Genomic DNA, 22828 nt, shown 5'->3' with positions numbered 1-22828 from the left:
TTGCAGGACTGTTTCCGGTACGATGGCCGCGTTTTAATCGCGCTGACTTCAATGAGAACCGTAATGGCGGCTCCTCGAGAAGTTTCCCGTACGCCAACGCTTCCGGTTATTAGAACTAGAAAGGATTTCGTGTAATTATTGTTGAAATTTCGAAGAGTTTATTATCGCGACGAGGATGTTAGTATGTAAATGGGAATGATATAATTAAAATAATTTCAAAAGATTGAGGAATACAAGAATTGTATAATAACCAATGTGATGGTGTTGAAAGCATGGTTTTTTTTTTTTTTGGGAATAAGATGTGGAACAAACGATTTTAACGATTGAATTAACCAATCATGTCATTACCCGAACTGACAAATACTAAAAAATGAGAAATTCATATAACAGAGAGTTACGAAATTAATACGAATCCTTAAATATTAATATCCTTCGAAAAATTTTTGAAGAATGGACACATAACGCGACTGAGGAAACAATACACCCAGTTAATTTTTCGTGAACGATGAAAAAATCGAGGAACACGCATATCTCTAACAGATTCTACAAATAATCCACAAAAGTCACAGAGCGTGAATCAGTAGTAATAAAATTCGACGCGAGGAGGCGCCACCTTTCGACCGGTTCAAATTAATAGCCCGCGCGAAATTGAATTTTCGACAAGCGGGATTATCTTTGAGGCAATGCAAACAGAGTAGAAATCCTGAAGGTTGGCGAAACAGCCCTCGGGATAACAGCGGCGGCCATTCGTCTTATTGCCGTATCCACCAGTTCCGCCCCCTTTCCTCTTTATTCCAACATGTTTACGTATGAAAATGATGCGCCCCAGGTAGACGCACGCTCTCGACTCTCTACCGTTCCTCCTCCTCCTCCTCCTCCTCCTCCTCCAGTTTTACTCGTGTTTCCGGTCTCGGAGAATTTCCATCCCTCCCCTCTCTTTCGATCCCTATCTCCGTTTCCCTTTGTCTCGTCCCCCACTGTATCTCTATTTTTGGCCGCGACAACGGTATTCCACGCGCGCATACGTTCGTTACCACGGTATTATTACATCCGGAAATCATTCGGACCGTGAGCCTTTGCGGAATAACCGGGAGAGCAAATTGCTTCCCGCTAATCAGATTTCATGGGACTCGCGTAATTAAGCCCTCGTTCCTCGTGACCCAGTTTCCCACCCTCAACCCCACCCGTCTCGATGTTGCGTTTATTTTTAGGGGGAGGGGTGGAGAATGGATTGACAACGATTAGGCAGGTTTGAGGGCGATCCTTGAGCGAAGAAGAAAATGGGGAGGAGAGGATGGGGGATTGGAGAGACGGGCGAGATTGAAATTTCGGTAGGTTCGTTTGTTTGTTTGAGGGATGAGTAATGCGGACACCGGCGGCGGAAGTTTTCGTTTAATTCAGCTCGGTACAGGAATTTAATGGAATTGCGCTGGCTCGATTGTCACACGTTACGGGAGCCTGGTTATTATGATTGTTCTTATGTTTCGTGACACGAAATGTTATTTCGTGTTGATCTACGTAGGCAAGGAAATGAATATTTCGTCCTCTCATCTCATTGCCGGTTTATGTTGGATGTCTGATAAAAGGTAAATGATAAAATCTCTCGAAAAAAGATTTTTGTCCATATTTTTATACCGCATTGTTTATTAAAAATCGTAAAAATAAATATTTGAAATTTATGATATAACGCTATATTATGAATTACAACGTTATTGGCATACACACTCACTGCGACGAAAAATGTTTATCAAATTCTAGATTTTATTTTTACGATATAAAATTTTTGTAGATGTATGGAAATATTAATTAAACGATTCATGCTGAAAAAAAAATCAAGAAACTTTTTATATAAGAAATATTCAAAAATATATACGACAAAAGAGATTTATTCCGAGATTTCCTTCAACCTTTGCCATGTAGAATCTATTATACTATTATTTTAAAACGGAAGCATTTTACACCGAAACAAGATGGAATCTCGAAGCGGGAGGAACGATTCGTAGCGAGGCACGTATCGTTCACCCCCCTGAAAAAAGGAGGAAAAGGGCGGATTTGGCGAAACTTCTTTCGTCGGATTAGAGTTTGACGACTCGAGGATTACCAGACCGACTACGTGTACCCTACACTGATTGCTTTTGGCCGCTTTCTTCCCTTTTTCTGTTGGAAACACCTGGACCGGTGGCGAGATTTATTGAGGTAACGAGATTAGACGGTGGGATATCAATGAAGGTGGTGGTTATTTGAAGTTTTCGTGATAGCGTTGAGAATGTAGCCAGGTATATCCGTTGTTAAAATCGATGTTCTAGCGTGAAAGAAAATTCGTTATCGAAATTTTAGATCGATTTAGAATTTTCGTTCGTTAAAGATTTTGACCCCAAATTTTCCCATACCGACACTTTTGATCATTGAAACGAATCGTTGAATTATTTGTTATTAATATTTGGTACATCGTTGTGAGAAATTTTAGGTATTAAAAATTGTTTCAAAAGGCTTGCAGCCTTTTCAATTTCTACCAACTGTGCCTTCTCCCTCTTCGATCATCCTACTTTATTATTCTAATGCAGATACATCAAAATCACTCTTCCAAACCTGTCCTACGCACTCCTTATTTCCCAATTCTACTCCCAATTTTCCCTCCTACTTGAATTTACACCATCTGGTTTCTAATTTTCCATAATTTCCAACAAAGTATTACAGTTACTATATAACTGGCAAACAAACTCTACATTAAAGACTGCAATACGAAAGAGACACACTATATATCTTTTCCCTAAAAGCCACCTGCATTTACACGAAACAGCACACGATGAATTGAAAACAAGAAACACGAACAAGAAAATCATCTTGTACACGTATGTGAAAATTAAATTTAAAATTAGAACCGACAACACTCCCCTCCTCCTTAACGCGAGGGAGGAAAAATTCAAAACCCCCGCCCTCTCGAAAATTTCAACATCTCTCCAACCCCTTAGTTAACGTAACGCATTAACATCTCGAGAAAATCCAACGCATCCCTTGTCCTCCCCCCCGTTCCGTGTAATTAAGACCAGACCCAACCACCCCCTCCCCCTCAAGCACCCATTCAAATTCGCCCTGCAATTTTTCACCGGTCGTAAACCATGACTCTTTGCTCCTCTCTCCACCTCCCTCCTCACTCTCTCCTTGTCCAAACTAGATTATATATATATATATACATATACACATACATACACACAGAGATTGTGGAACGAGCAGAAAGAATAACTTCCAACTTAATCCATTAACCCAGCAACGAAGGGATTCGTTTTTCCCTCGCTTCTCTTATTTCTGGCCACGATCACGAGCCAAGACGTGGTTGAAAACGGCTAACCGTGCTCGAAAACTTTCGGGGAGATTGTCGCGGTGGACGACGGTTTCCTAACTGATTTATAAAGTCCGTTAACACCTCCGCGTGTTAAACGTTAAATGCCCGTGTTGTCGATACAATTCGCGAACGTTTTCGAACAACTGGGAGGAGGAATAGTAGGAGGGGGGGTATTTGTGATAATCGTGTATGGAAAGGTTAATCGGATTTAGAGGAATTTGGAGGGGAGGGAGGATGGCGTGTCGAGCAAGTTTGTCGGAACAGAAGGTTATTGGTAGAGGTATTCGGGGGAAGAATTATTTTCGAAGAAAGAAAAGGGGGGAATGGTGTCGGGAAAAATTGATTTTTTTTAAGATTCGTGATAATACGAGAGAAAATTTCGAAAGTAAATTCTTTGAAAGAGTTGATGGCTAGGATCGTACGCGTGTCAAACACGTTGAATGTGAATCGTTGGACTCTAATTAAGTGGTGGTCACGTTGGATAATTATAATGTTAATGCTTTAATTTTAATACATTCAATTTATTATATATGGTTCGTTTCGTCTCAGAGAACTAAGCAGCGAGGTAATTAATATTAATATTCGTAATCTCATAATTATATTGAATAATAATAAATAATTATAACGCGATAAAACTCGATTACATCGAAGAGCTACGTTAATTTGATCTTCGCGAACGTGAAATATTTATGTTCGTCTAAAAAAGAAGCGGAAAGATTGAAGAAAGAGAGAGAGAGAGAGAGAGAGAAGAAAACGACGCGACATCATAATTAATTCCGGGCAAAAATACTCTTGGCCCGTTTCGTGGACTGCATTCGCAGATACGTCTTGAACTATCCAAGAATCCAAAAAAAAAAAAAAAAAAGAAAAGATCTCGTAAGGAAGATTTAATATTTCAAAGAGGAAAAAAAAAAAAAACAAATGAGCACGACCTTAAAAACCTCGTGGAGCCTCGTCTTCAAAGAATTGCCACGATCCTCTCTTGGATTAAAACAAGCATCGCTTCGAGCAAGAATGTCACTATTTCCCGAATTGGACAATTCACGAGAATTCTCCTTTATTTTCGCAACGCCGCGAGCGAAAAAATTCACTTTTATTCGCCTCTGAACCTTATACACGTGTACGCGCGCATGTATTTTTACAAGCTTTTCATGGAAGACCAGCAATTCTACATAATGCGCGAGACAGGCGAGCTTCATCGTCCGTTTTTTCAAATTTCATGGCTTGAAGCCTCGAGTTTTGATGGCCGGTATCTCTCATCTTGCCTCCACCTTGTTTCGTTAACAAAATTCAAAGCGACCGACCAAAAAATTGAAAGGAATGGATATTAATTTTTCTAAACGTAAAAACAATTGTGAAGTGAAGGAAAAACAACAACAAAAATATGAAACGGCTGATAAAATGTCGAATATTTGAAAGCTATGATTATTTACTTTTTATTTCTTCTATACGCGCATTGAAATTCGTAAATCACTGCTCAATATTCGAGGATTATCGCGTGATATGAATAAGAGATTGGCAACGATTCTGATTTTTTAGAATACATTTCATAATTTTCGAAATATGAAACTTTTCATCATCAAATGTATCATCTTTGCAATCGATGTAGAAAAATGATAAATCGCGAGAATCTCTTTTTTCAAATCAATTCAAGATCCTCGTTATCTTTCTCGTTCCTATGACACCTTAAAACATTCATTCGACATTCATTGATTGCACAGTTGAATTTCTGTTATTCACGATGTGCGCTCTGCGCTGGATTTCGCCGGGGCAAAAGAGTTAAAGAATCGTTTCCCTTTAATATCCCAATGATGGAGCCTATTATAACGCATCGGTGAATTTTCTCCTACGTTCCAATTTCGATGATCGAATTCGCCAAATTCTCCAAATTAATTAAATATTAAAGATTACATAATATATATATAAAACAAACTCTATTTATATTCTTTGGAAACTCGAAACATTTGGAATTACACCACTGAAATTTTCTTTGTTTGAAATTCGAAAAAAAAAAAAAATGTGGAATCAATCTTTTTCGATTTTCCAGTCATTGCTTTAAATGGCATCAAACGTTCTGATGAACGTGATTAATGTATTTCATGAGAGATTTCATTTGAAGAAAAATCACGTTGAAAAAGTGATTCGCGTTGAAAACCATTCTCGACGTGGAATGGATTTTTTTTTTTTATCCCATTTAATGGAACGAAAGGACTTCATGGAAATGTAATGGATCGAAAATTACACAATTTGTGGGAATAGCTGGTGTCGTTGACAACAGACTGGTCTACTATAAAGAGAAAGCAAAAAAATTTTCAGTTGGATGAGAGTTTATTCGTTTCTCTTTCTGTTTTTTTTTTTCTAACAGGGAATTATTTAACGAAGAGAATTCATATTATTTAACCCTTTGTAGTTAAACAAGCAAAATTTTTCCCCTGAAATTTTTTTTCTCCAAATTTTCATTTTTCATCGAGGAAAATTTTAAATTTAAACGAAAGATAATATAGTAGAGAAATTTTTATCGCGAAATATTTTTAGCAATGAAAAGAAAAAAAGAGATTCGATTCAGATTAATTAAATCAATATCGTTTATAAATATCATTCGTTGTTATTTGAATTCAAAATATTTCCAAATTTCTTTCCAAAAAATTCTTCGAACAACACCTTGTATAAAATATATTTATAAATAATTATGCATTTAGTTATGCATTTTCTAAAACTTAATCCTTTTAGTTAAATTCTATGCATATATCTACTAAATAATACAGAAATAACATTACAACATAACAGATTTTAACAAATCTATAAATAAATACTCTCTTTCTTTCCCTACTCCTACTAAATCCACCTCCCCTTTATCGAAACATATTTCAATATTTATAAATTATTAGATATTTTAAATTTATGAATAAAATATTCTCAGAATTCTCAAACATTCACTCTCTTTCTCTCTCTCCACCTTTATCTCCAAATCCACCCTCTTTATCGAAACATATTTCTATACTTATAGATTATCAGATATTTTAAATTTATAAGTACAATATTTTCAGAATTCTCAAAGCTTCCCCGTCCAAACTTCCTTTCCTTTCCTTTTATCGAAATTTCCAAACGTCAATAACTTCTCTCGTAAATCTCCCTCCCCCATTTCTCCAAATTCCATCTCTATCCGCAGCATATTTTTTACCCACGCACGTTAAATCTCCACGTGAACACAGTCCTCTCCGATCTTTCATACGCTTCTTCAAATCGGTGCTTTCGATACTCGTCCATTCGAACGAAAAGAGAGAGAGAGAGAGAGAGAGAGAATTCGTCGTAACGTGTCCGATCCTTTACACGTGTGCAAAGCGGTGACACACGGCCAATAAGATGGTCGAGTGGCGTTTTCACGTCGGTTGGTTGGGGCGCGTTACTCGCCTCGGCTGTAATCCGCGCATCGAATCGAGATTCCTCCCCCGGCTCCCCGTTTAATGGCCGGGACAGATTCTTCCTGAAAATCCTCCCTGTTTGACGAGCGTCGAAGCGACGCCCTCGACAAAAGATCAATCGATATCGAATCGCGATTAATTCTCTGCGCGTAATCCCCTCCCGATATATCGATACTACTCTCTCTGCCCTCCTGACAAAAAATAAAATTTTACAAGAGGACTGATTGTTTCCGCGCTCGATGGCTTTTCCACGGTCGATCGATTCGATATTTGGATCGTATCATACGGTTTTAATGGCCGTGTTTATTTATTGTAATTGAATCGAATCCCTCCCTTTATATTGTCGAAACGTTGCAATTAGGGGGGATGAAAATTTTATATTATTTTAATCCATATGATTGGGCGATGGATTAAGAAATAAGAGCGAATAATATATTCGGTTGGAAATTTATGTTGGAAAGATTAAAATAGCAATTTTTTTTTTTTTTTTTTTTATGCAAGCGTACTCTGCTTTCTTCTGTGTCGCGTTTCAAATAATTCGACGTATTAAAAACTTTTTTTTCGTTGGAGTTAAAATTTATTATTTTTGTTTAGGATTTTAATCAGAAAGATCTGTATCTGTTGCAATTTTAGAAATGTTTTATATAATATTCTTCGAGTTAAAATTGTTTAATTGACGATTAGAGGGGAAATGTAGGAACACTTAAAATTTAATAATTTACAATAATAATTCTGATATTATACGTGAAGTGACAGTTTTTCCATTTTACTTTTTTACTCTTTTTTCTTTTTTTTTTTTTTTATTTTTTTCCGTTTATTTTCCGTTAGACGCGATTAAAGTGCACAGGATTTTGAATCGTGACCTGGACGAGAGGATTTCCGCTAGGCAGAACTTAATCCTGCACGAACAGGAACTGCAGAATAGTATGACGTTTCGCTCATGGATCGAGCAAAAACAAGATGATTCGAGCAAGGAATTTGGATAATAGAAAGAAAAATAAGAAATTTCCTGATTAAAGTAAACGACATTCCTTGTTTAACACAGGAATTATTGGGAGAGAAAAGAGAAAATGATCGAAAATATTTTTTCATCGATATCCGATTAATTTCGTACAAATTCTTTTGAACTTTTTACGTTTCTTGGAAGAAATTCTCACGACGCGAATGAATTGTCAAAACAAGACAGAAAAGATAATTTATATATCTTTTCTTATCATAACTACTGATATAATTTTGAGCAAATTGCTATCCCTTTATTAAAAAAAAAAAGTTTAAAATTCCGTGATAATTTTCCCAAAGCAGTGAGTGATGTAAAAAAATAATTACTAATTCATCGGATAATGGACTTCGATACTACCTGATAATAAAGAGAAAGATGAAGTACTTTAGAGAAAAAGTTCATTAGCAATCTTTCATAAGAAGCAGAAGAAGCTTTTATGACCGTTTAATCGTAGTAATATTACTTTGACACTTGATGAAAAAGATAATACGAGGAGAAGAATGAATTTATTTAAATTTATCTTTTTTTTTTTAATGGTTAAAATATTTCAAAACATATTCTTGATATTGATAGAATTATTATTTTCTAAAAAAAAAAACTCTTAAATTATTCTATTCCAGTCTAGACCATTAAGGTTAATCTACAAGACCATCTACCAAGAATATAGACATTAACTTAATGCTCTGTTTTTGAATAAGCTTGAATTATTCTCATCGTTTGAATAATTTCATAATATTCAAGATGATTTCGCATAATATTAAAAATACTGTGTGCAATGTTACAGAATCAATTGTACTTGGAAAATGTGACTTGGAAGAGATCTACATTTTTACTGAGATGCTAAGAAGCTCTGGCTGCGTATCTTGTTGCAAGATGGCGGAATAGAAACGATCATTATTTACGTGAATAAAATCTAGGATTAATCGACCACTTCTCTTCAAAGTTGCTCCTTCTTTTCAAAATTTCAATAACTTTTCGAATCGAAAATTAGGAAGAAAGGAAAATTTTGATAGACCAAGAGATTCCTAATTCCTCTCTTGAGATTTTTCTCAACGGAGGAAAAAGATCAAAGATTTTCGTTCCTCGAGAAATAATTTCTCCCAAAATGTGTGGAAAATCTGAGAAATTCTAGAAAGAAATCTTCAATTTCTACAGTGACAAAGGATTATTCAGCGTGACGGTTCCTAGTAAATCTATGATCCTCAAAGCCTTGCCTGTCGTATCCAGACATCAGAAGGGAATTTCGAGCAAGCGGAGACAGAACTGTTCGTCCCGAAACGTCTTTGAACGACAGTGCACTTTGAACTTCTTTCGAGGCAAGCTGAGAAATTCATAAGAACGCGGATTATTCGACGACAACTTGGCACTCGCCCTATATGTTTTTATTAAAGTCTAAGAACGAGGAACTTTTCACCCGAACTGACACCCTTTAATAAAACATTGTACACCGACTCGATGTACAGCTAACGTTTTCTTGTTAAAAAAGAAACAGGATACGACTTTCAAGTCTATTGGCTAACAATCCAAATGAAATGGAAATAAGGAATAATCGTAATTATTAAAACATTACTTGATAAGTGTCTAGTTTAATAATTTAAATCTCTAATAATTATAATATCCCTTTATTTATTTCTTTATTTTCAAAAAAGCTTTCAGAACCTAAAAGATTTTCAAGTTGGATCATCATCATGACAAGATTTCAATCTTGAAGGAATTTGAAAAGATATATTGTTAATATATTAAAATATATAACTGCATTTACATACTCAACGTATAAAAATTCTTAGAAACAAAATTTTATTTGTCAAACATCCAAGATGAAGGATAAAGGATATTAAAATATCTATTTATTTTATATACATTTTCGTATAACATTTGCAAAGAAGAAAAATCGCAAAATGAAATAAAAATATATTGTTTAAACGTCTCCTAGATTGAAATCTTAATGAAAAAGAAATAAAACAACATTGTCAAAATTGAAAAGAAAGCTACTATTTGAATGAAAATATTCATAAAATGGCAATTCATATATGTAAAACGTATTCATGTATATTTAAAGAAGAAGGAAACTTTAATCTTTGGAAAAAATAATCACTCTAAAGGACAGGATAAAAGCAGGATGTAGAAAGAGGCTTATCGTTCACCTGTGAAGAATTTTTCGAAAGCGTCAATGAAAGGGAGGAAATGAGAGAAAGAGACGAGATTAGGGGTGGTTGAACCTGAACCACGTTTATGAAAACGATAAAAGCTTGAGAATTATCCGCGGCATAAGGTCGAAATATTGCGGTCTTTATTAATACCCGCTCTCTTTCACCGAGTTTTCGTTCGTGATTGTCGTATCTATGCACGAGCGCGTCTGAAAACGTAATTTCGATGCGGTAAACATAGTCGTTCCAACGATTGTCGCGCCATTTTTTTTTTTTTCAGCCAACCTCTATTGGTGCGAAAGTGAGTACCACTTCTTCTTCGTGAAACGTTTCTCTACATTTCTGGATCAAACGTTGCGAACAAATGTCGTGAAAAATATATTAAGAGTGGGAAGACAATGGAGAGCGATGCGTTTGACGCTTCCACTCGAGTGGAAAATTGATTTAGCGATAAATAGGATGTTTTATTCTCCGAAGAGGTGCGTAATTATATTTATAAGGGGAAATATTTATGAGAGAGAGAAAAAAAGAAAGGAATGAATTAATTTTATTCGTTTTTCAGATGTATAATTAAAAGCTCATTATTTTTTTCTCATACTTTACAAAATTGCAGCGAGAATTAATTAAAACGATAAAAATATACGAAAAAAAAAAAATAATATACGAATAAAAAATAACGAATCGAATATATCATTTCTTAAATATCGAGGACCATAAGTAAAAGATATCTACAAAATGAAAACTACAAAATAATTCTTCGCAAAATGAAAAAGAAAAAAAATCAAAAGTGGATGGCGCAAATTTAACGATGAATTTAAACGATCGTATGCTTATCATTCGGCTTTTATTTTCTTGCATGATCATCGAGGAGAAAAGAAGGAGAAAAAAAGCTCATTTACCTTGCGGATTCGAGGTGATTGATCGCGTTCTGTCGCGAATCCGCCGGTCAGCTTACTCTGATCGATTTCCGAGAGGATCCGCGGTAATTTTTCTTGCGGTACATTCGGACGTGAAAAATTATCCCGTACTCGTTACGAAGCACGATCACTCATGATCGAGAATCCATGCTATCCGGATGGATAAAATTAGATTTCGTTTGATTACTGGGAAATGTATTATTTGATTCTTCAAGTTTCGTTGCTGTATAATATTATACATTCGTTCGTTACCAACCATCCCATTGCACATTTCTCGATTTTCCGCTGCTGTAATATTACCCACCACTGATACAACTCTCTTCAACTTAGTTTACTCGCATTAACTATTTCCATCGCTCAGCGATCCTAATTACTTAACACTTCCAACACTCGAACGTTTCTTAATCAATACACCAACAATCAACTCCCGAAAATCAACAAAGAGAAACGACTTAAAAGCTTATCAAACACTCGTTATATTCGATCGACGAGTATGCACGAGGGATTACGCGCGAATTAAAACGACCGGCCGGTGACGATGCTCAAAGAAGGTAATCCATGAATCACAGGTTGGAGCCGATAATGCAAACTTAATGAAACACCCCCTACGCTGTTCCTACGCTGGATATATTCTAATGGGTGGCAACCCTATGGCCGCGTTTAGCCGAATGGGTTAAAACTGCGGTTGTTTGCGGTGCACTTCAATCGAATTGGCTGCCGTTTGCATAATCTCCAGGCTTACTTTACGTGTGCACAACCGCCCATTCGTCCTTATTCGGCGCAGCTTCTTTCACGTTTCTCACCGTCGCCTTTCCCTCCCTCCACCCATCGACTCCCTTTTCCGCCGTGCACACAACCTCCCTCTGGCAACCTCCTCCCTCCCCGGTGAAAACGTTTCGCGGTTCCCCCCTTCCACGAGAAATGTTTACGAGCAAATGCCTCTCCCTGATTTATCCCAACCGGCTCTCGACTTATCTCCTAAGGAGGCATCGATTCCCTCTTGCCGTGGCAAGATCGTTTCCTTGCCGATCGTTCGCGCGTTACCTCGCCATTTGTGCGAATACGGTAATTACGGAAGTGGTGGGGTTGTTTTTCCTGTCAGAGAGAGTTCTTGGAATCTTTCGAAATATGTATATATGTATATGATTATATACATCATTGAAATTTCGGATTTCTTCGCTCGAAGATGAAATTCGGAAGATTAATTTTGAAAGAGTTTAGATTTTTAATTTCAGAGGTAATAAGGGATAAATCGTTGAATTTCTTTTTGGAATCTCGAATCTTTTCGAGCGACTTTTCGAAATTTTGAAATTTTTAAGATTCCACGAGGCAAAAATGGTTAAATTTGACGATATAGCCAAATTTGTATGTCGAAGGAAGCGTGTAAGAGAAATTGCGATGTCTTGTCTAAGAAGACGTCATTACTTCCTCTCCTTAGGGAGCTCAATAACAGTAGACCGATAAATCAATCTGGTCACCTATCTGCTTGATATATTGCCTGATTTACATTCACCAGATTTGCATTGAAGGTGACTAACGACGAGTACCTCGAACGTTTGCGGGGCAAAACTAACCGTGATTCGTCTCAGAAACTTTAAAAGTGCAAAGATCAAAACTTTAAGGGAACGAAGTATCATGGTCATACTTATGAATTTTAATTTTCGAAGTTATATCAAGTCCCGTGAATCATCTCTTCTCTATTTTTAGATTTTGATCACGTGGCTTTATTTACTTTCGAGAAATCGATTGAACTGTCGGATTTGATTAGAATCGCGCTTATTTATGAGCTTAGTTTTTTATCGAGAATATCTCAAACAAACGAAAACAATCGTTGACACCATTTTTATAATAATAGAATGGGAATTACAAGAGAAATTAGGGAATTTAGATTTTTATAATTAAATGTTTCACTATATCTATTCATAATAGATGGTTAATTACACCTTATTCGAGTAACATCGAGCTCATATTGGATGATGAATAAGTATTCTAATTTAGAGGATGCGATTCTGTTGGGATTTATTACGTATTTGATTTATTTTTCTTAAAATTAAGAGGTAATAACACAGGTATTAACATATTCATAATTCGGTTAAATTTAAACATTTTTCATTAATTCAATAGAAACGTTCTACTTTGAATTTTCATAATATAAAATTCTTATTTAAATTTATAATATTTTCAAAAAAATACGAGATATACTTTGATCTAATTTAGATGATTTTTGAAAACGATTATTTCTCGCGATCGACGGGCTTGTATTTTGAAAGGAAGAGGAATTGGAATAAAAAGATATATTCGTAGACAATATAATCTTGTTAATAAATACACAAAGTACGTTGATGATCTTAATATTTGTCACAGCCGACACACTGAAAATTTCTGATGTAATCAATCAGTACTTAAATGCTGTAATAAATAGAATGATGTGCAAATATTCGAGCTGTTTTATTACGCACGAGAGTACATATGTTTTATCGAAATAGATCCGAGCAACGAATTTCGATAGGAAATCAGAATCCTCGCTCTTCCGATCCAGCGCCGCTTAATCTCTTCCTTTTGCTGGGGGTGGAACGCCAGCTAAGCAGTTCACATTTCAACCGATAGAAAAGAGAAATGGCGGAAACGGCCATGAATCCTAGCTCTGCTCCACGAGATTCTACAATTCTACATTTTCAAACAAAAATTTCTCGCGATTTCCCCTCGAAAGGGCAGACTATAAACGAATAAAATCAAGCGGTGCAACAGTTTTCCGTCCGGAAAACGATTTTTGCTTCGATACGTATAAAAGATATCTTTCTAATATGTGACGAACTATTAATTTTATATTAGCTTTTATATACGTATTGACTTTTTCCTTGTCTTTAAATTAATCCATTAAATATCAACATTTTTTTTTTTTTTAATTTTTATGTAATATTGAGATATAAAGATACATTTTAAATTCTACAATGATAAAGCAATTTGATAAAGCAAATTAAACGAATTAAGTAAAGCAAGAGAATTGATAATATTGAAAAGATGAAAAATTCGTCCATCTCTATTTTTTTAATTGGAATTGCATTATTTTAAGCAATTATTATTATTATTCCTCAATGTTTGAGGAAACTTTAAGGTAGATTTCTCCTCTAGATATTATTTTTTATACATTATTAATCATATTTGTAAGAATAAATTTTAAAAAACCAAGTCATACGAAAAATATGATATAAGAGGAGTTGACTTTTGCAAATATTGGCTCGAACAAATACACGATGGACGAAGATTGAATAAATTGATCGTCATTATTAAAATCAAATAAATTGTAGTGATTTTAATTGTCTATACAAACTTGAAAGAGGTATGCAGACGTATATTTTATCTTAAATATTTATCTCCCGTATATTAATATCAAATATAAAAATATTAATCACATATTTTATTACAATATTAAACCCCACGATTTCCATTCTCTCTATAAATAAAATAAAACATGGGATATCGTTTTTTCCTTCCTGTTTTTAATTATAAATGAAAAGGGGGGAGAGAAAAAACCACGATGGATTTTCTTCCTTAATTAAGCTACTAATGAGTTCAATAACGAGTTTTGAAACTTGTTTGTCAACTTCACAGCCCCCCCTCCCCCCTCTCCCACATTAAGCCCCCTGCAAATTGATTTCGCTCTTCCGTTTCAACGTTCGTATACACGTTACCTTCATTTCCATCGTTCGTTGTTTCCCCGATTTTTTTCTTTTTCCTCCCTTTTTCCATCCCCCCTCCTCTCTTCTTCCCTTTTTTACCTTTATCCGGTTTTTTTTTCTTTTTTACATCGCGACACGTTTTCCAAATTTATTCGCAACACGCCCTTTGTTCTCCTCCTCCATGACTCGATATTGCAACGTTTCTGATATTCGGTCGCAATGGATACACGATCTCCAATTTGCCACGAACGATTCGCGTATAATTGCGAAACGTTCGAGCATCGAAGTGCATTTTACTTTGATGATCCGTGACGATATCGAGAAGGGGGAGGGCAGTTTTGCATTTCTAGGTCATTAATCCTTGTTTTCGAATTCGCTTTGTCGAACGAACGCTAGAAGTTGCGTTTAATTTGAATTTGATTCGAGTGTAAAGTTACCGAGTTATTAACTCTTGTTTTCCTCTCTTCGCAAGATTGATGAGAGTGATTGATGATTACTATGGTATTCGTGAAATTGAACGAAAATAAATATACATCGTATAATTTATTGCGTTAAAATTAATATTTCATGGGGGGGGGGTTATAGGAATTTTTGGAATTTCGGATAACAATGTATGAAGATAATTACGAAATAATATTGAATGTAAAATAAATAATAATAATAAACGAAGGGATATGAATCTAACGTGCAAATATTAATGAAAATATAGAATGAAAAAGATGTACGTGTGAGTGTACACGTGTCACGTTGATTCGAACAATTGATAACTGGTTTGGTGGAAATGATAGTTAAGATAAACGGATATTCGTGGAAATGATAGGAAACAAAGTGTAAACAATTACGGCAGATGATGAAACGTGTTTGTGTTTCGAAACGCGTGACAACGCGGAAATATGGATATGTATATTATTCACAAGTCGTTGTAATAAATAATAAAAGAGAAAAATAAAAGAGAAAGATTTATATTTAATCAAATATATGAATATTAAACATCGCAAACTTGAACGAAAGATGAAAGAAACGGAAGAAGATGAAAGCTGAAAATTGTTTGACCTTGAAAAATTCAAGGTGAAAGTTATATTTTTTCACAGTTCTTAAATAAATATTTGATCTCAAGAAATTAGAGTCAAATCGAAATCCTCATTTTTTTTTTTTATTCATAGCTCGAATAAACAGCCTTGGAAGTTTAGAATCAAAATAAAAGCTCTTAAATAAATATTTGATTCTTCCGAGGTACTCTACGAGAGGTAAGACAAAATATTTGACCTTGAAAACATAAGATAAGGAAATGCAAAGGTTGCAAAGAGAAAAGCTTCGAAGCTTAATTCAAATTCAAACTATATACTTTATTTTCTCGAGAATAACTACTACAAGTATAAATACTAACATTTTCCTTATGAATCAAACGCAAAAGTTATAAATACTTATTTAACGTTTAATAAATCTCATTATATTCGATATAATTTACTTTAGATATTTCGATTTTTAGATCAAATAAATATCTACTTTTTTTCTCTTTATTAAATTCACGTTATCAATTCTAAACTTTGCATTTCTCACTTGGAATAAATAAATATTTAATCTTGAAACGATAAACCACTTTATATTTCTCGTCATAAATCTCGTAGCTTCAATCAAATTTCTCGAATTCTTACTTTAACTTTCATTTATAATTTCAATAAAAATCCCATCGTTGCCCGTTTCTTTCTTCTTTTTTTCCTTTTTCTTTCTTTTTTTTTTTTTTTCACCACGTGTAATAAACGTTGTTTCGAATATTGAAATTTCACCCCGTTTACACCACGTTTCCTCAAAACACTGGGAATAACCGAGTTGAAATATATTAAAAAATTCGGCCCGCTGAAATATTCATTACACGCGATTTCAATCATCCGTTCACCTTCCTCCTCCTCCTCCTCCTCCTCTTCCTCCCTTCCTCCCCTCCTCCCAACGGTCGATTCGCTTGCGCATTTGCATTCGTATTTACCGTGAACCGTGAATGAAAATTACAGAAACCTCGTTCAACCAACCGAAACGGTTAAAAACGTCGATTACCGAGCTCGATGCGTGTATAAGTATCGCGACTGGTCCACGCTTTTTTTTTTTTTTAAAAAGCCTCGCTCGCAATTTTCAACTCGTGCTTTTCACGCGTCGAGAGGAGACAACAAGCGCGTCTCGTTGGGTCGAATTAGAAAAGTTCTTCGCTTTAATCGCACCGCTTCCTGTGATTATTTCAGATATGCGTTGTTCGAGATGGAATCGGTGGATCTTTTAAAAGTTGTGTATTTTTTTTTTTTTGTGAAACATTAAAATTATCACGATCGCGGAAACATGGAAATGCGAACGAGCAAAATATTTCTGTATAATATTGTGGCACAGAGAATTTATAACGATTATAGCATAAAACAATTTAAGAGGATTTTTTTTTTCTTTAGATTACGCAAAAATTCTAAATAATACGTCATCTTCGTGATTTCAAGTGTTTCGAGGGAACGCAAAGATTGAGAAACACTGTGTTATAAGTTTTATAAAAGTTAGGCAAGAATCGGTATCATAAGTATTAAAAAGTTACGAAATTTGAAGAGATTTCGCGAAAACACTATGAAAATTGAAACGTAAAATGATAAGTTTTAACAATCCTTAAAAAATAATTCGTTAATTTTATTGGATTGATATTTTACACCATATTTTACTTTTTTATCTTATTCAATATACACGAACATACATATAATTTTTTGAACATTTTGCAGCAATCATTGACAGGTTCGATAAACGTCATTTCAAGTGATACTTTTTTATATCGGAAAAATTCATGAAAAACGTGTAAAATGTTCTAGTTAAATAAAAAAAAAAAAAAGGAAAAAAAGAAATACGATTGGAATCAAATGGGCTGTATGAATATGTAGAGATACGAAAAGCCAAGTGTCGTTCATCAAAATAACGCGATAAAATATTGCTCTGATACTCGAACACCCTTAATGTCGATGTTATCCCGATGGATCCTCCAAGTGTCGGAATCCATGTCAAAATTTTCACGTCAAAATTTCGCTTTGACGCATTATTTAATTAAATTCGAGCGATGCGTGTCGACAAACGCTAATGAACTCGTTGTGAACATATGGTTAACGCGTTGATAATTATCAATTTCTCCAACTTTGTCTCTGAAATCCGTGAAAAATAAACGTCTTTGACGAGTTGCAATTGCAAAATATTTCAATAAATATTTCACATTGAGCGATCCGATACAAATTTCGTACACGTTCACTGAATTATTATAATTTTATGATCAATATTGTTATCTTTCTGCGAAATATAATGATTATGAACGATTATGATTCATTCAGAAATCGTGGAATAGTTAAAATATTTTATATTATTTTATATTTTGTATCGATCTCTCGATATTCGTTTTGTTCGATTGTTACATTTCATTATAGAATTTCCATGAATATTAATATTATTTGTAACGTAATTTTACATTCCTTTACATTATTTTATTAATTTTTCTATTAATCTCGACAGGATTAAACGACGATGTATTAATTATTATCTGATTAACAGATAACAGAATCTTGATATTTTTTTTCTTTTTCTTTCAAAATGTCCACCTATCATCTTATCAACCTATCATCATCAAACATAACTAATAGACTAAAAATTCAATATATCTTTATAAAAGTATCCACATGTTATACAGATGAACAGGCAGGAACATCCAGCATTCACCAATTTTACATATTTCCAAACTTAATACCTTTACTTCCAATATTCCAATGAATGGTTCAAAACCATCCCCTACAGAATCTAACAGATGGCTCGCCAAATGGAAGAATCTTGTTTCCTGAATCATCCCTGTGCCTATATTCATTAATAACTTTCATCCCTTACTTACTATTCACCCTATAATAAAACGAATACCCTAACAGAGAAAGAGCCAAGGGATCAAGAAAAAAATTTTATTTATTATTTATTTTTCCAGTTGTAACTATTAATTGAATTATTAATTAAAAATTATAGTATAGACGTGACTAATAATTTTAATTTAATTTCTCTTGAGGAAAATTTTAATTTAACTTTTGATTAGTCCTTCCTCAATGCACAACACATATTTTAGTTATTCGTTAAATAATTAAATCGAATTTCTATAAATTATATATTTTTTCTGTAAAAATTGACAAAAGAAATACATTTCTGTCATCAATACAATTGGTTAAAAAAAAAAATTATTTCGTTCCTTCTAAAAGTATTTAATGTATTATATTTAATATTTATATTTATTATATTTAATATTTAAAAAAAGTTAGAAAGTCGTACGAATAAACGAGCACGAAATGTATATTCTTATTAAATTAAATTAGTCGATTTGTAACAATTAAATGATCTTGAAGTCGAAAGTCTAAAGAAAAAACGCAATTCAATTTACAGAGCTGTTCGACTAGCCAGTCAGATGCGTAAACAGGACGTGAAAATCCGTGAAAAAGTTTCAATTATCCCGGGCAAAGATTAAATTCCTAGCCGAGAATCAGAGATTAAAGCGTTAAGGAGAAACGGAAATTTACGTTCCTTGATGAATTTGTCCTTTAATTTTTCTTAACTGACTTTTATATATTTAATAGAAAGAAAGAAATGCGAGGCGTTGAAATAATTTCTCAAACATCAAGGAATTTCCTAATTTACTTGAAAATATAGAAAATTTTCTATTACGTAATTTTTTTTCATGTTGAAAGTTTCTAATTAAAAAATTTTGCGCTGTGAAGAAATTGAAATTAATTCAACGAAAATTTGAAATAAAAGGACACGTGAGAGAGAAGTAAATCTTGAAATAAATTCTTAAAACTTTAATTTTCCTTTCAAATATCCTTCTTTGCTTAATGAAAAATTTTTTCTTTGGTTTGAGGGATTTTTATTGTAACTCTTAATTTTACAATTTAGTAAATGTAATACTTTATTGTGAAGTTGATAAAATTTGGAAGATTTAATAACTACTTGAATTAATAATTCTAATTTCTTTATTAGTTTAAAAGAACAATTCTTATCTGATTTTTAGCTTAACAATATTGAAGAATTGTTCCAGTATTAAATTCTTTAATTATATTATAGAAATATTTTGTAAAAAATAAAAAAAGTAATTTTATAAAATTTCATATATTTGTATTACTTTCAGATATAGAGTATAATATAAATACAAGAAATTTCATCCATCCAAAGCGTTAAAGAAACTCAACCGAATCCCAAATTAACATTATCATTTCGATATTTTTGAATTTAACAAAAGCAGCACTTTTTATCTAATTTCTATTCCTTAAAATCGGATTTTCGATGTAAGTAGTACAAACCTATTAAATTTCATCCAGAGATATAATCCAAAATGTTGAAGAAACTTTGGATCAAGTCCAAAAGTCGAAGGATATCTAATATCATGGAGCGAACGCGAAAAAGGCGGAAAGGTAAAATGTTCTCTCACCTGTCCCGAACAAAGAGAAGAGCAGCAGTAGTGCGAGCCGCATTTTCGTCGGACACTTTCCCTCGCACCTGGAACACGAATCGTTCGCGATCGAAGTGGCACTCGAGCCACTCGCTCGCCTCGAGTGCTTCATCGTTCGCTCGACATCTGAGAAATGTCTCTCCGGCGTAGACCGATCGTCCCTCGAGGAAATCGCTCACTCCGTGTAATTTGCACCCTTGCGACTGTTAATCCAAAGAATTGGGGAGACACCTGGATACCCTCGATCGAGGACGTCTTTAACTTAACTTGGCGAGTTTCCACCTTGGTAGATTACGGCTCGTTCCTTTTATTTCCCCGCCTACTGGTTCTCGTGGTTAGAGAAATACGAAAGAATTTTGTTCGGGATTCCTCGATCAATTCCTCCGTGTGGCTCGAACGTTCGATGGGCGGGGACCGCCGAGATCGTTTGGATCAAGGTGACGAAATGCTGAAGATCGTTTCGGAACTTCCTTTCCCGAACGAACCCTTTCTTTCGTTCTTTATTTCGGATAGTTTGATTCTAGTCCAAAGATCGAGGAATAAGATACTCGAAATTTTCTCGATGATGAAGTTTTGCGGAACATTAAATCGAATGATTCTTTCATTAAAAAGTTGGGAAAGTAGTATCCGAGATTGATATTTTATTCATATATCTTTCCGATCTGGTACGAACGAAATGTCTTTTCGATCATTTTTTTACATCTTTACGCAATAGAATTTATTAAACTTCTTAAAAATTTCAAAAATTGGACAATAATTCTTTTCCAATATCATTTCTTGAATCTTTATAGTATATAAAAGATTAATATGTCTTCGATAATCCAATTTAATGGAGGAAGATATACTTAAAACTTTTATCATCTCATAACGTTACAATTTTCAAAAAATAAAGAAAATAGCTCGCTTATTAAAAACTAAAATATATCTTTAAATTTTTTTATTTCTAATACACACAAATAATCTTGATCAAAACGAAATTCATGAAAATCATCGAATTACGAATATTTTTCTCAACCAAATGCACTCGTGAAGACGCTCGTGGATCACTCGACAGAAGCTAGATAAAAAAAAAAAAAAAGCTTGTTATATTTAAGTGACCCACATTCTTTTTCTTATCTTCTCTCGATGGAAATTGCCAATTTTCTCTGCACTTTCGGACCGCGGAGTCCGTTTCTCCAGTATCGTGTTCTTACGAGAAGCTTTCGAGGCGTCTCCCCGGTCTCATTAACCTGCCCTTTCATCCGGATACTAGTCGCTCGTCCGATGGCGAGTTTAATCAGCAAATTCGTTGAACCAGTAAGCCGTCTGCATTTGTCTCTTTGGCTCACGATTAATTAGTATCCAGATTAATTATCCACAGTGGTAGTATCTTTCCTCAAAGACACGTTATTCAGCATCAATGCATTCCTGTCGCATCTTTGTGTTCCTCGTTTGTTCTTCTAAAATAGTAATTAGAGGTTAAGATACCGAATAGAAGGATAGATGAATCAGAGATATTTTATAATAATCCGTATACATTGGTACACTACGTACATGCGATACACTGTATTACATGTTATTTTTTTCAATCTTCTGTTGCACTATTTAACGATATTATAAACACAAACTTCCAATAACTTGTAGAAAATCTCCAAAACGCATTTGAACGCGACACGGTCACGTGTCACTTAGCCCGCACACCACGTGACACTGTCTACGAAGTTAATTGTCGCTGCTGCCCCCTTTCTCCAAATCTCGATCGATATTACCGATCGACATCACTGCATCGCACTGCATCCTTACTTCACTATGCACATATCCAATCACTTTTGATCCGTAAACCAGTGTAATTATCCTATTCCTCGATGACCAAATCGATATCCCTCAATCACCACGTAATTACACACGACAAATTAACCCTCCAATTGCCATTGATGGTAATAAACAGAGAGAGGGAGAGAGAGAGAGAGAGAGAGAGAAACACTCGTCACTGAAGAATCATTATCCAACGTGTACACAAAGGGAAATGAAGCGTAAAAAACAAGGTACGTAATGTCGAATAATCTCGTGTCACATTGTTAACTCGAAAATGATTTCACCACAGAATAATCACAATGTCGATCGTGCGCATCGCGATACGCGTTGACAGGCGACCGGTGGTGTATCTTTTCGGTACGAGAGTTCGTAGTTGACAGAAAGCCTTGGCGGGAGCTGCACGACGAATAAGGTGCCACTCCCACCCGCGCATGCTCCTCCACTCCGAACCTCGTGCCCTCTACATCGCGCTTATGCTTTCATTGGGCCTCTCTCTCTCTCCGCTCCTTACCTCGCCCTTTGCTCGACCCATTCTTGTATACGCATCTCACTTTTCGTTCCTTGTCGGCCTCACGTTTCTTGTTTTGTTTAAACGCGTTTTCTTTCCGTTTTCAACCCTCCCTCTCACATTTGTTCATTGCCTTCGTCGATCACGGACTCTCCCCACTATTGTTTCGATTCGATGGCACGTGCTTCGCCGCGCCCGGCTATTCCATAAACCAATTAATGTGAGAAGTAAGTTAGAGATCGGATCCGTATTGCGTTGGAACGTCAATGCTCGAGAGGATGATACCCAGGGATGTTAATGTTTTTTTAGTGAGTATTCAGACTTGTTTGATATTAATTGAATTTTATATTTATGTAATATTTGTTTAAATATTTTTTAGATTTTTTTGAAATTGTAAATATTTTAAACACCATTTTCGATTAAAATCTTAAGTATCGTATCAAATTTAAATATGATCTATAATCATGCATAGAAATAGACTATTTTTATTCAAAATTGAACGCAATCTAACGAATTTTCAAATCAAATCCAAATC

At 34.6% G+C, this 22828-nt stretch overlaps 1 protein-coding gene across 1 annotated transcript in view; it reads right to left on the bottom strand.

Annotated features, from left to right (window-relative positions):
* The window catches only part of LOC122718504, an 81886-nt gene extending 59754 nt beyond the window's left edge, over window positions 1-22132 (bottom strand). The window contains exons 1-2 of the mRNA XM_043943593.1: window positions 21525-22132; window positions 19971-21430 (exon numbers count right to left, since the gene is read on the bottom strand). Coding sequence (XP_043799528.1) covers window positions 19971-20103 — 133 coding nt within the window. The 5' untranslated portion in view covers window positions 20104-21430; window positions 21525-22132. The remainder of the gene's footprint in view (window positions 1-19970; window positions 21431-21524) is intronic.
* Between the last annotated feature and the right edge of the window lie 696 nt (window positions 22133-22828).

This window comes from Apis laboriosa, unplaced genomic scaffold (assembly GCF_014066325.1).
Source record: "Apis laboriosa isolate Shangri-la unplaced genomic scaffold, ASM1406632v1 scaffold64_cov150, whole genome shotgun sequence".
In the NCBI taxonomy this organism is placed as follows: Eukaryota; Metazoa; Arthropoda; class Insecta; order Hymenoptera; family Apidae; genus Apis; species Apis laboriosa.
Note: the sequence above shows the minus strand (reverse complement) of the source record. Positions and strands in the feature narration are given on the sequence as shown.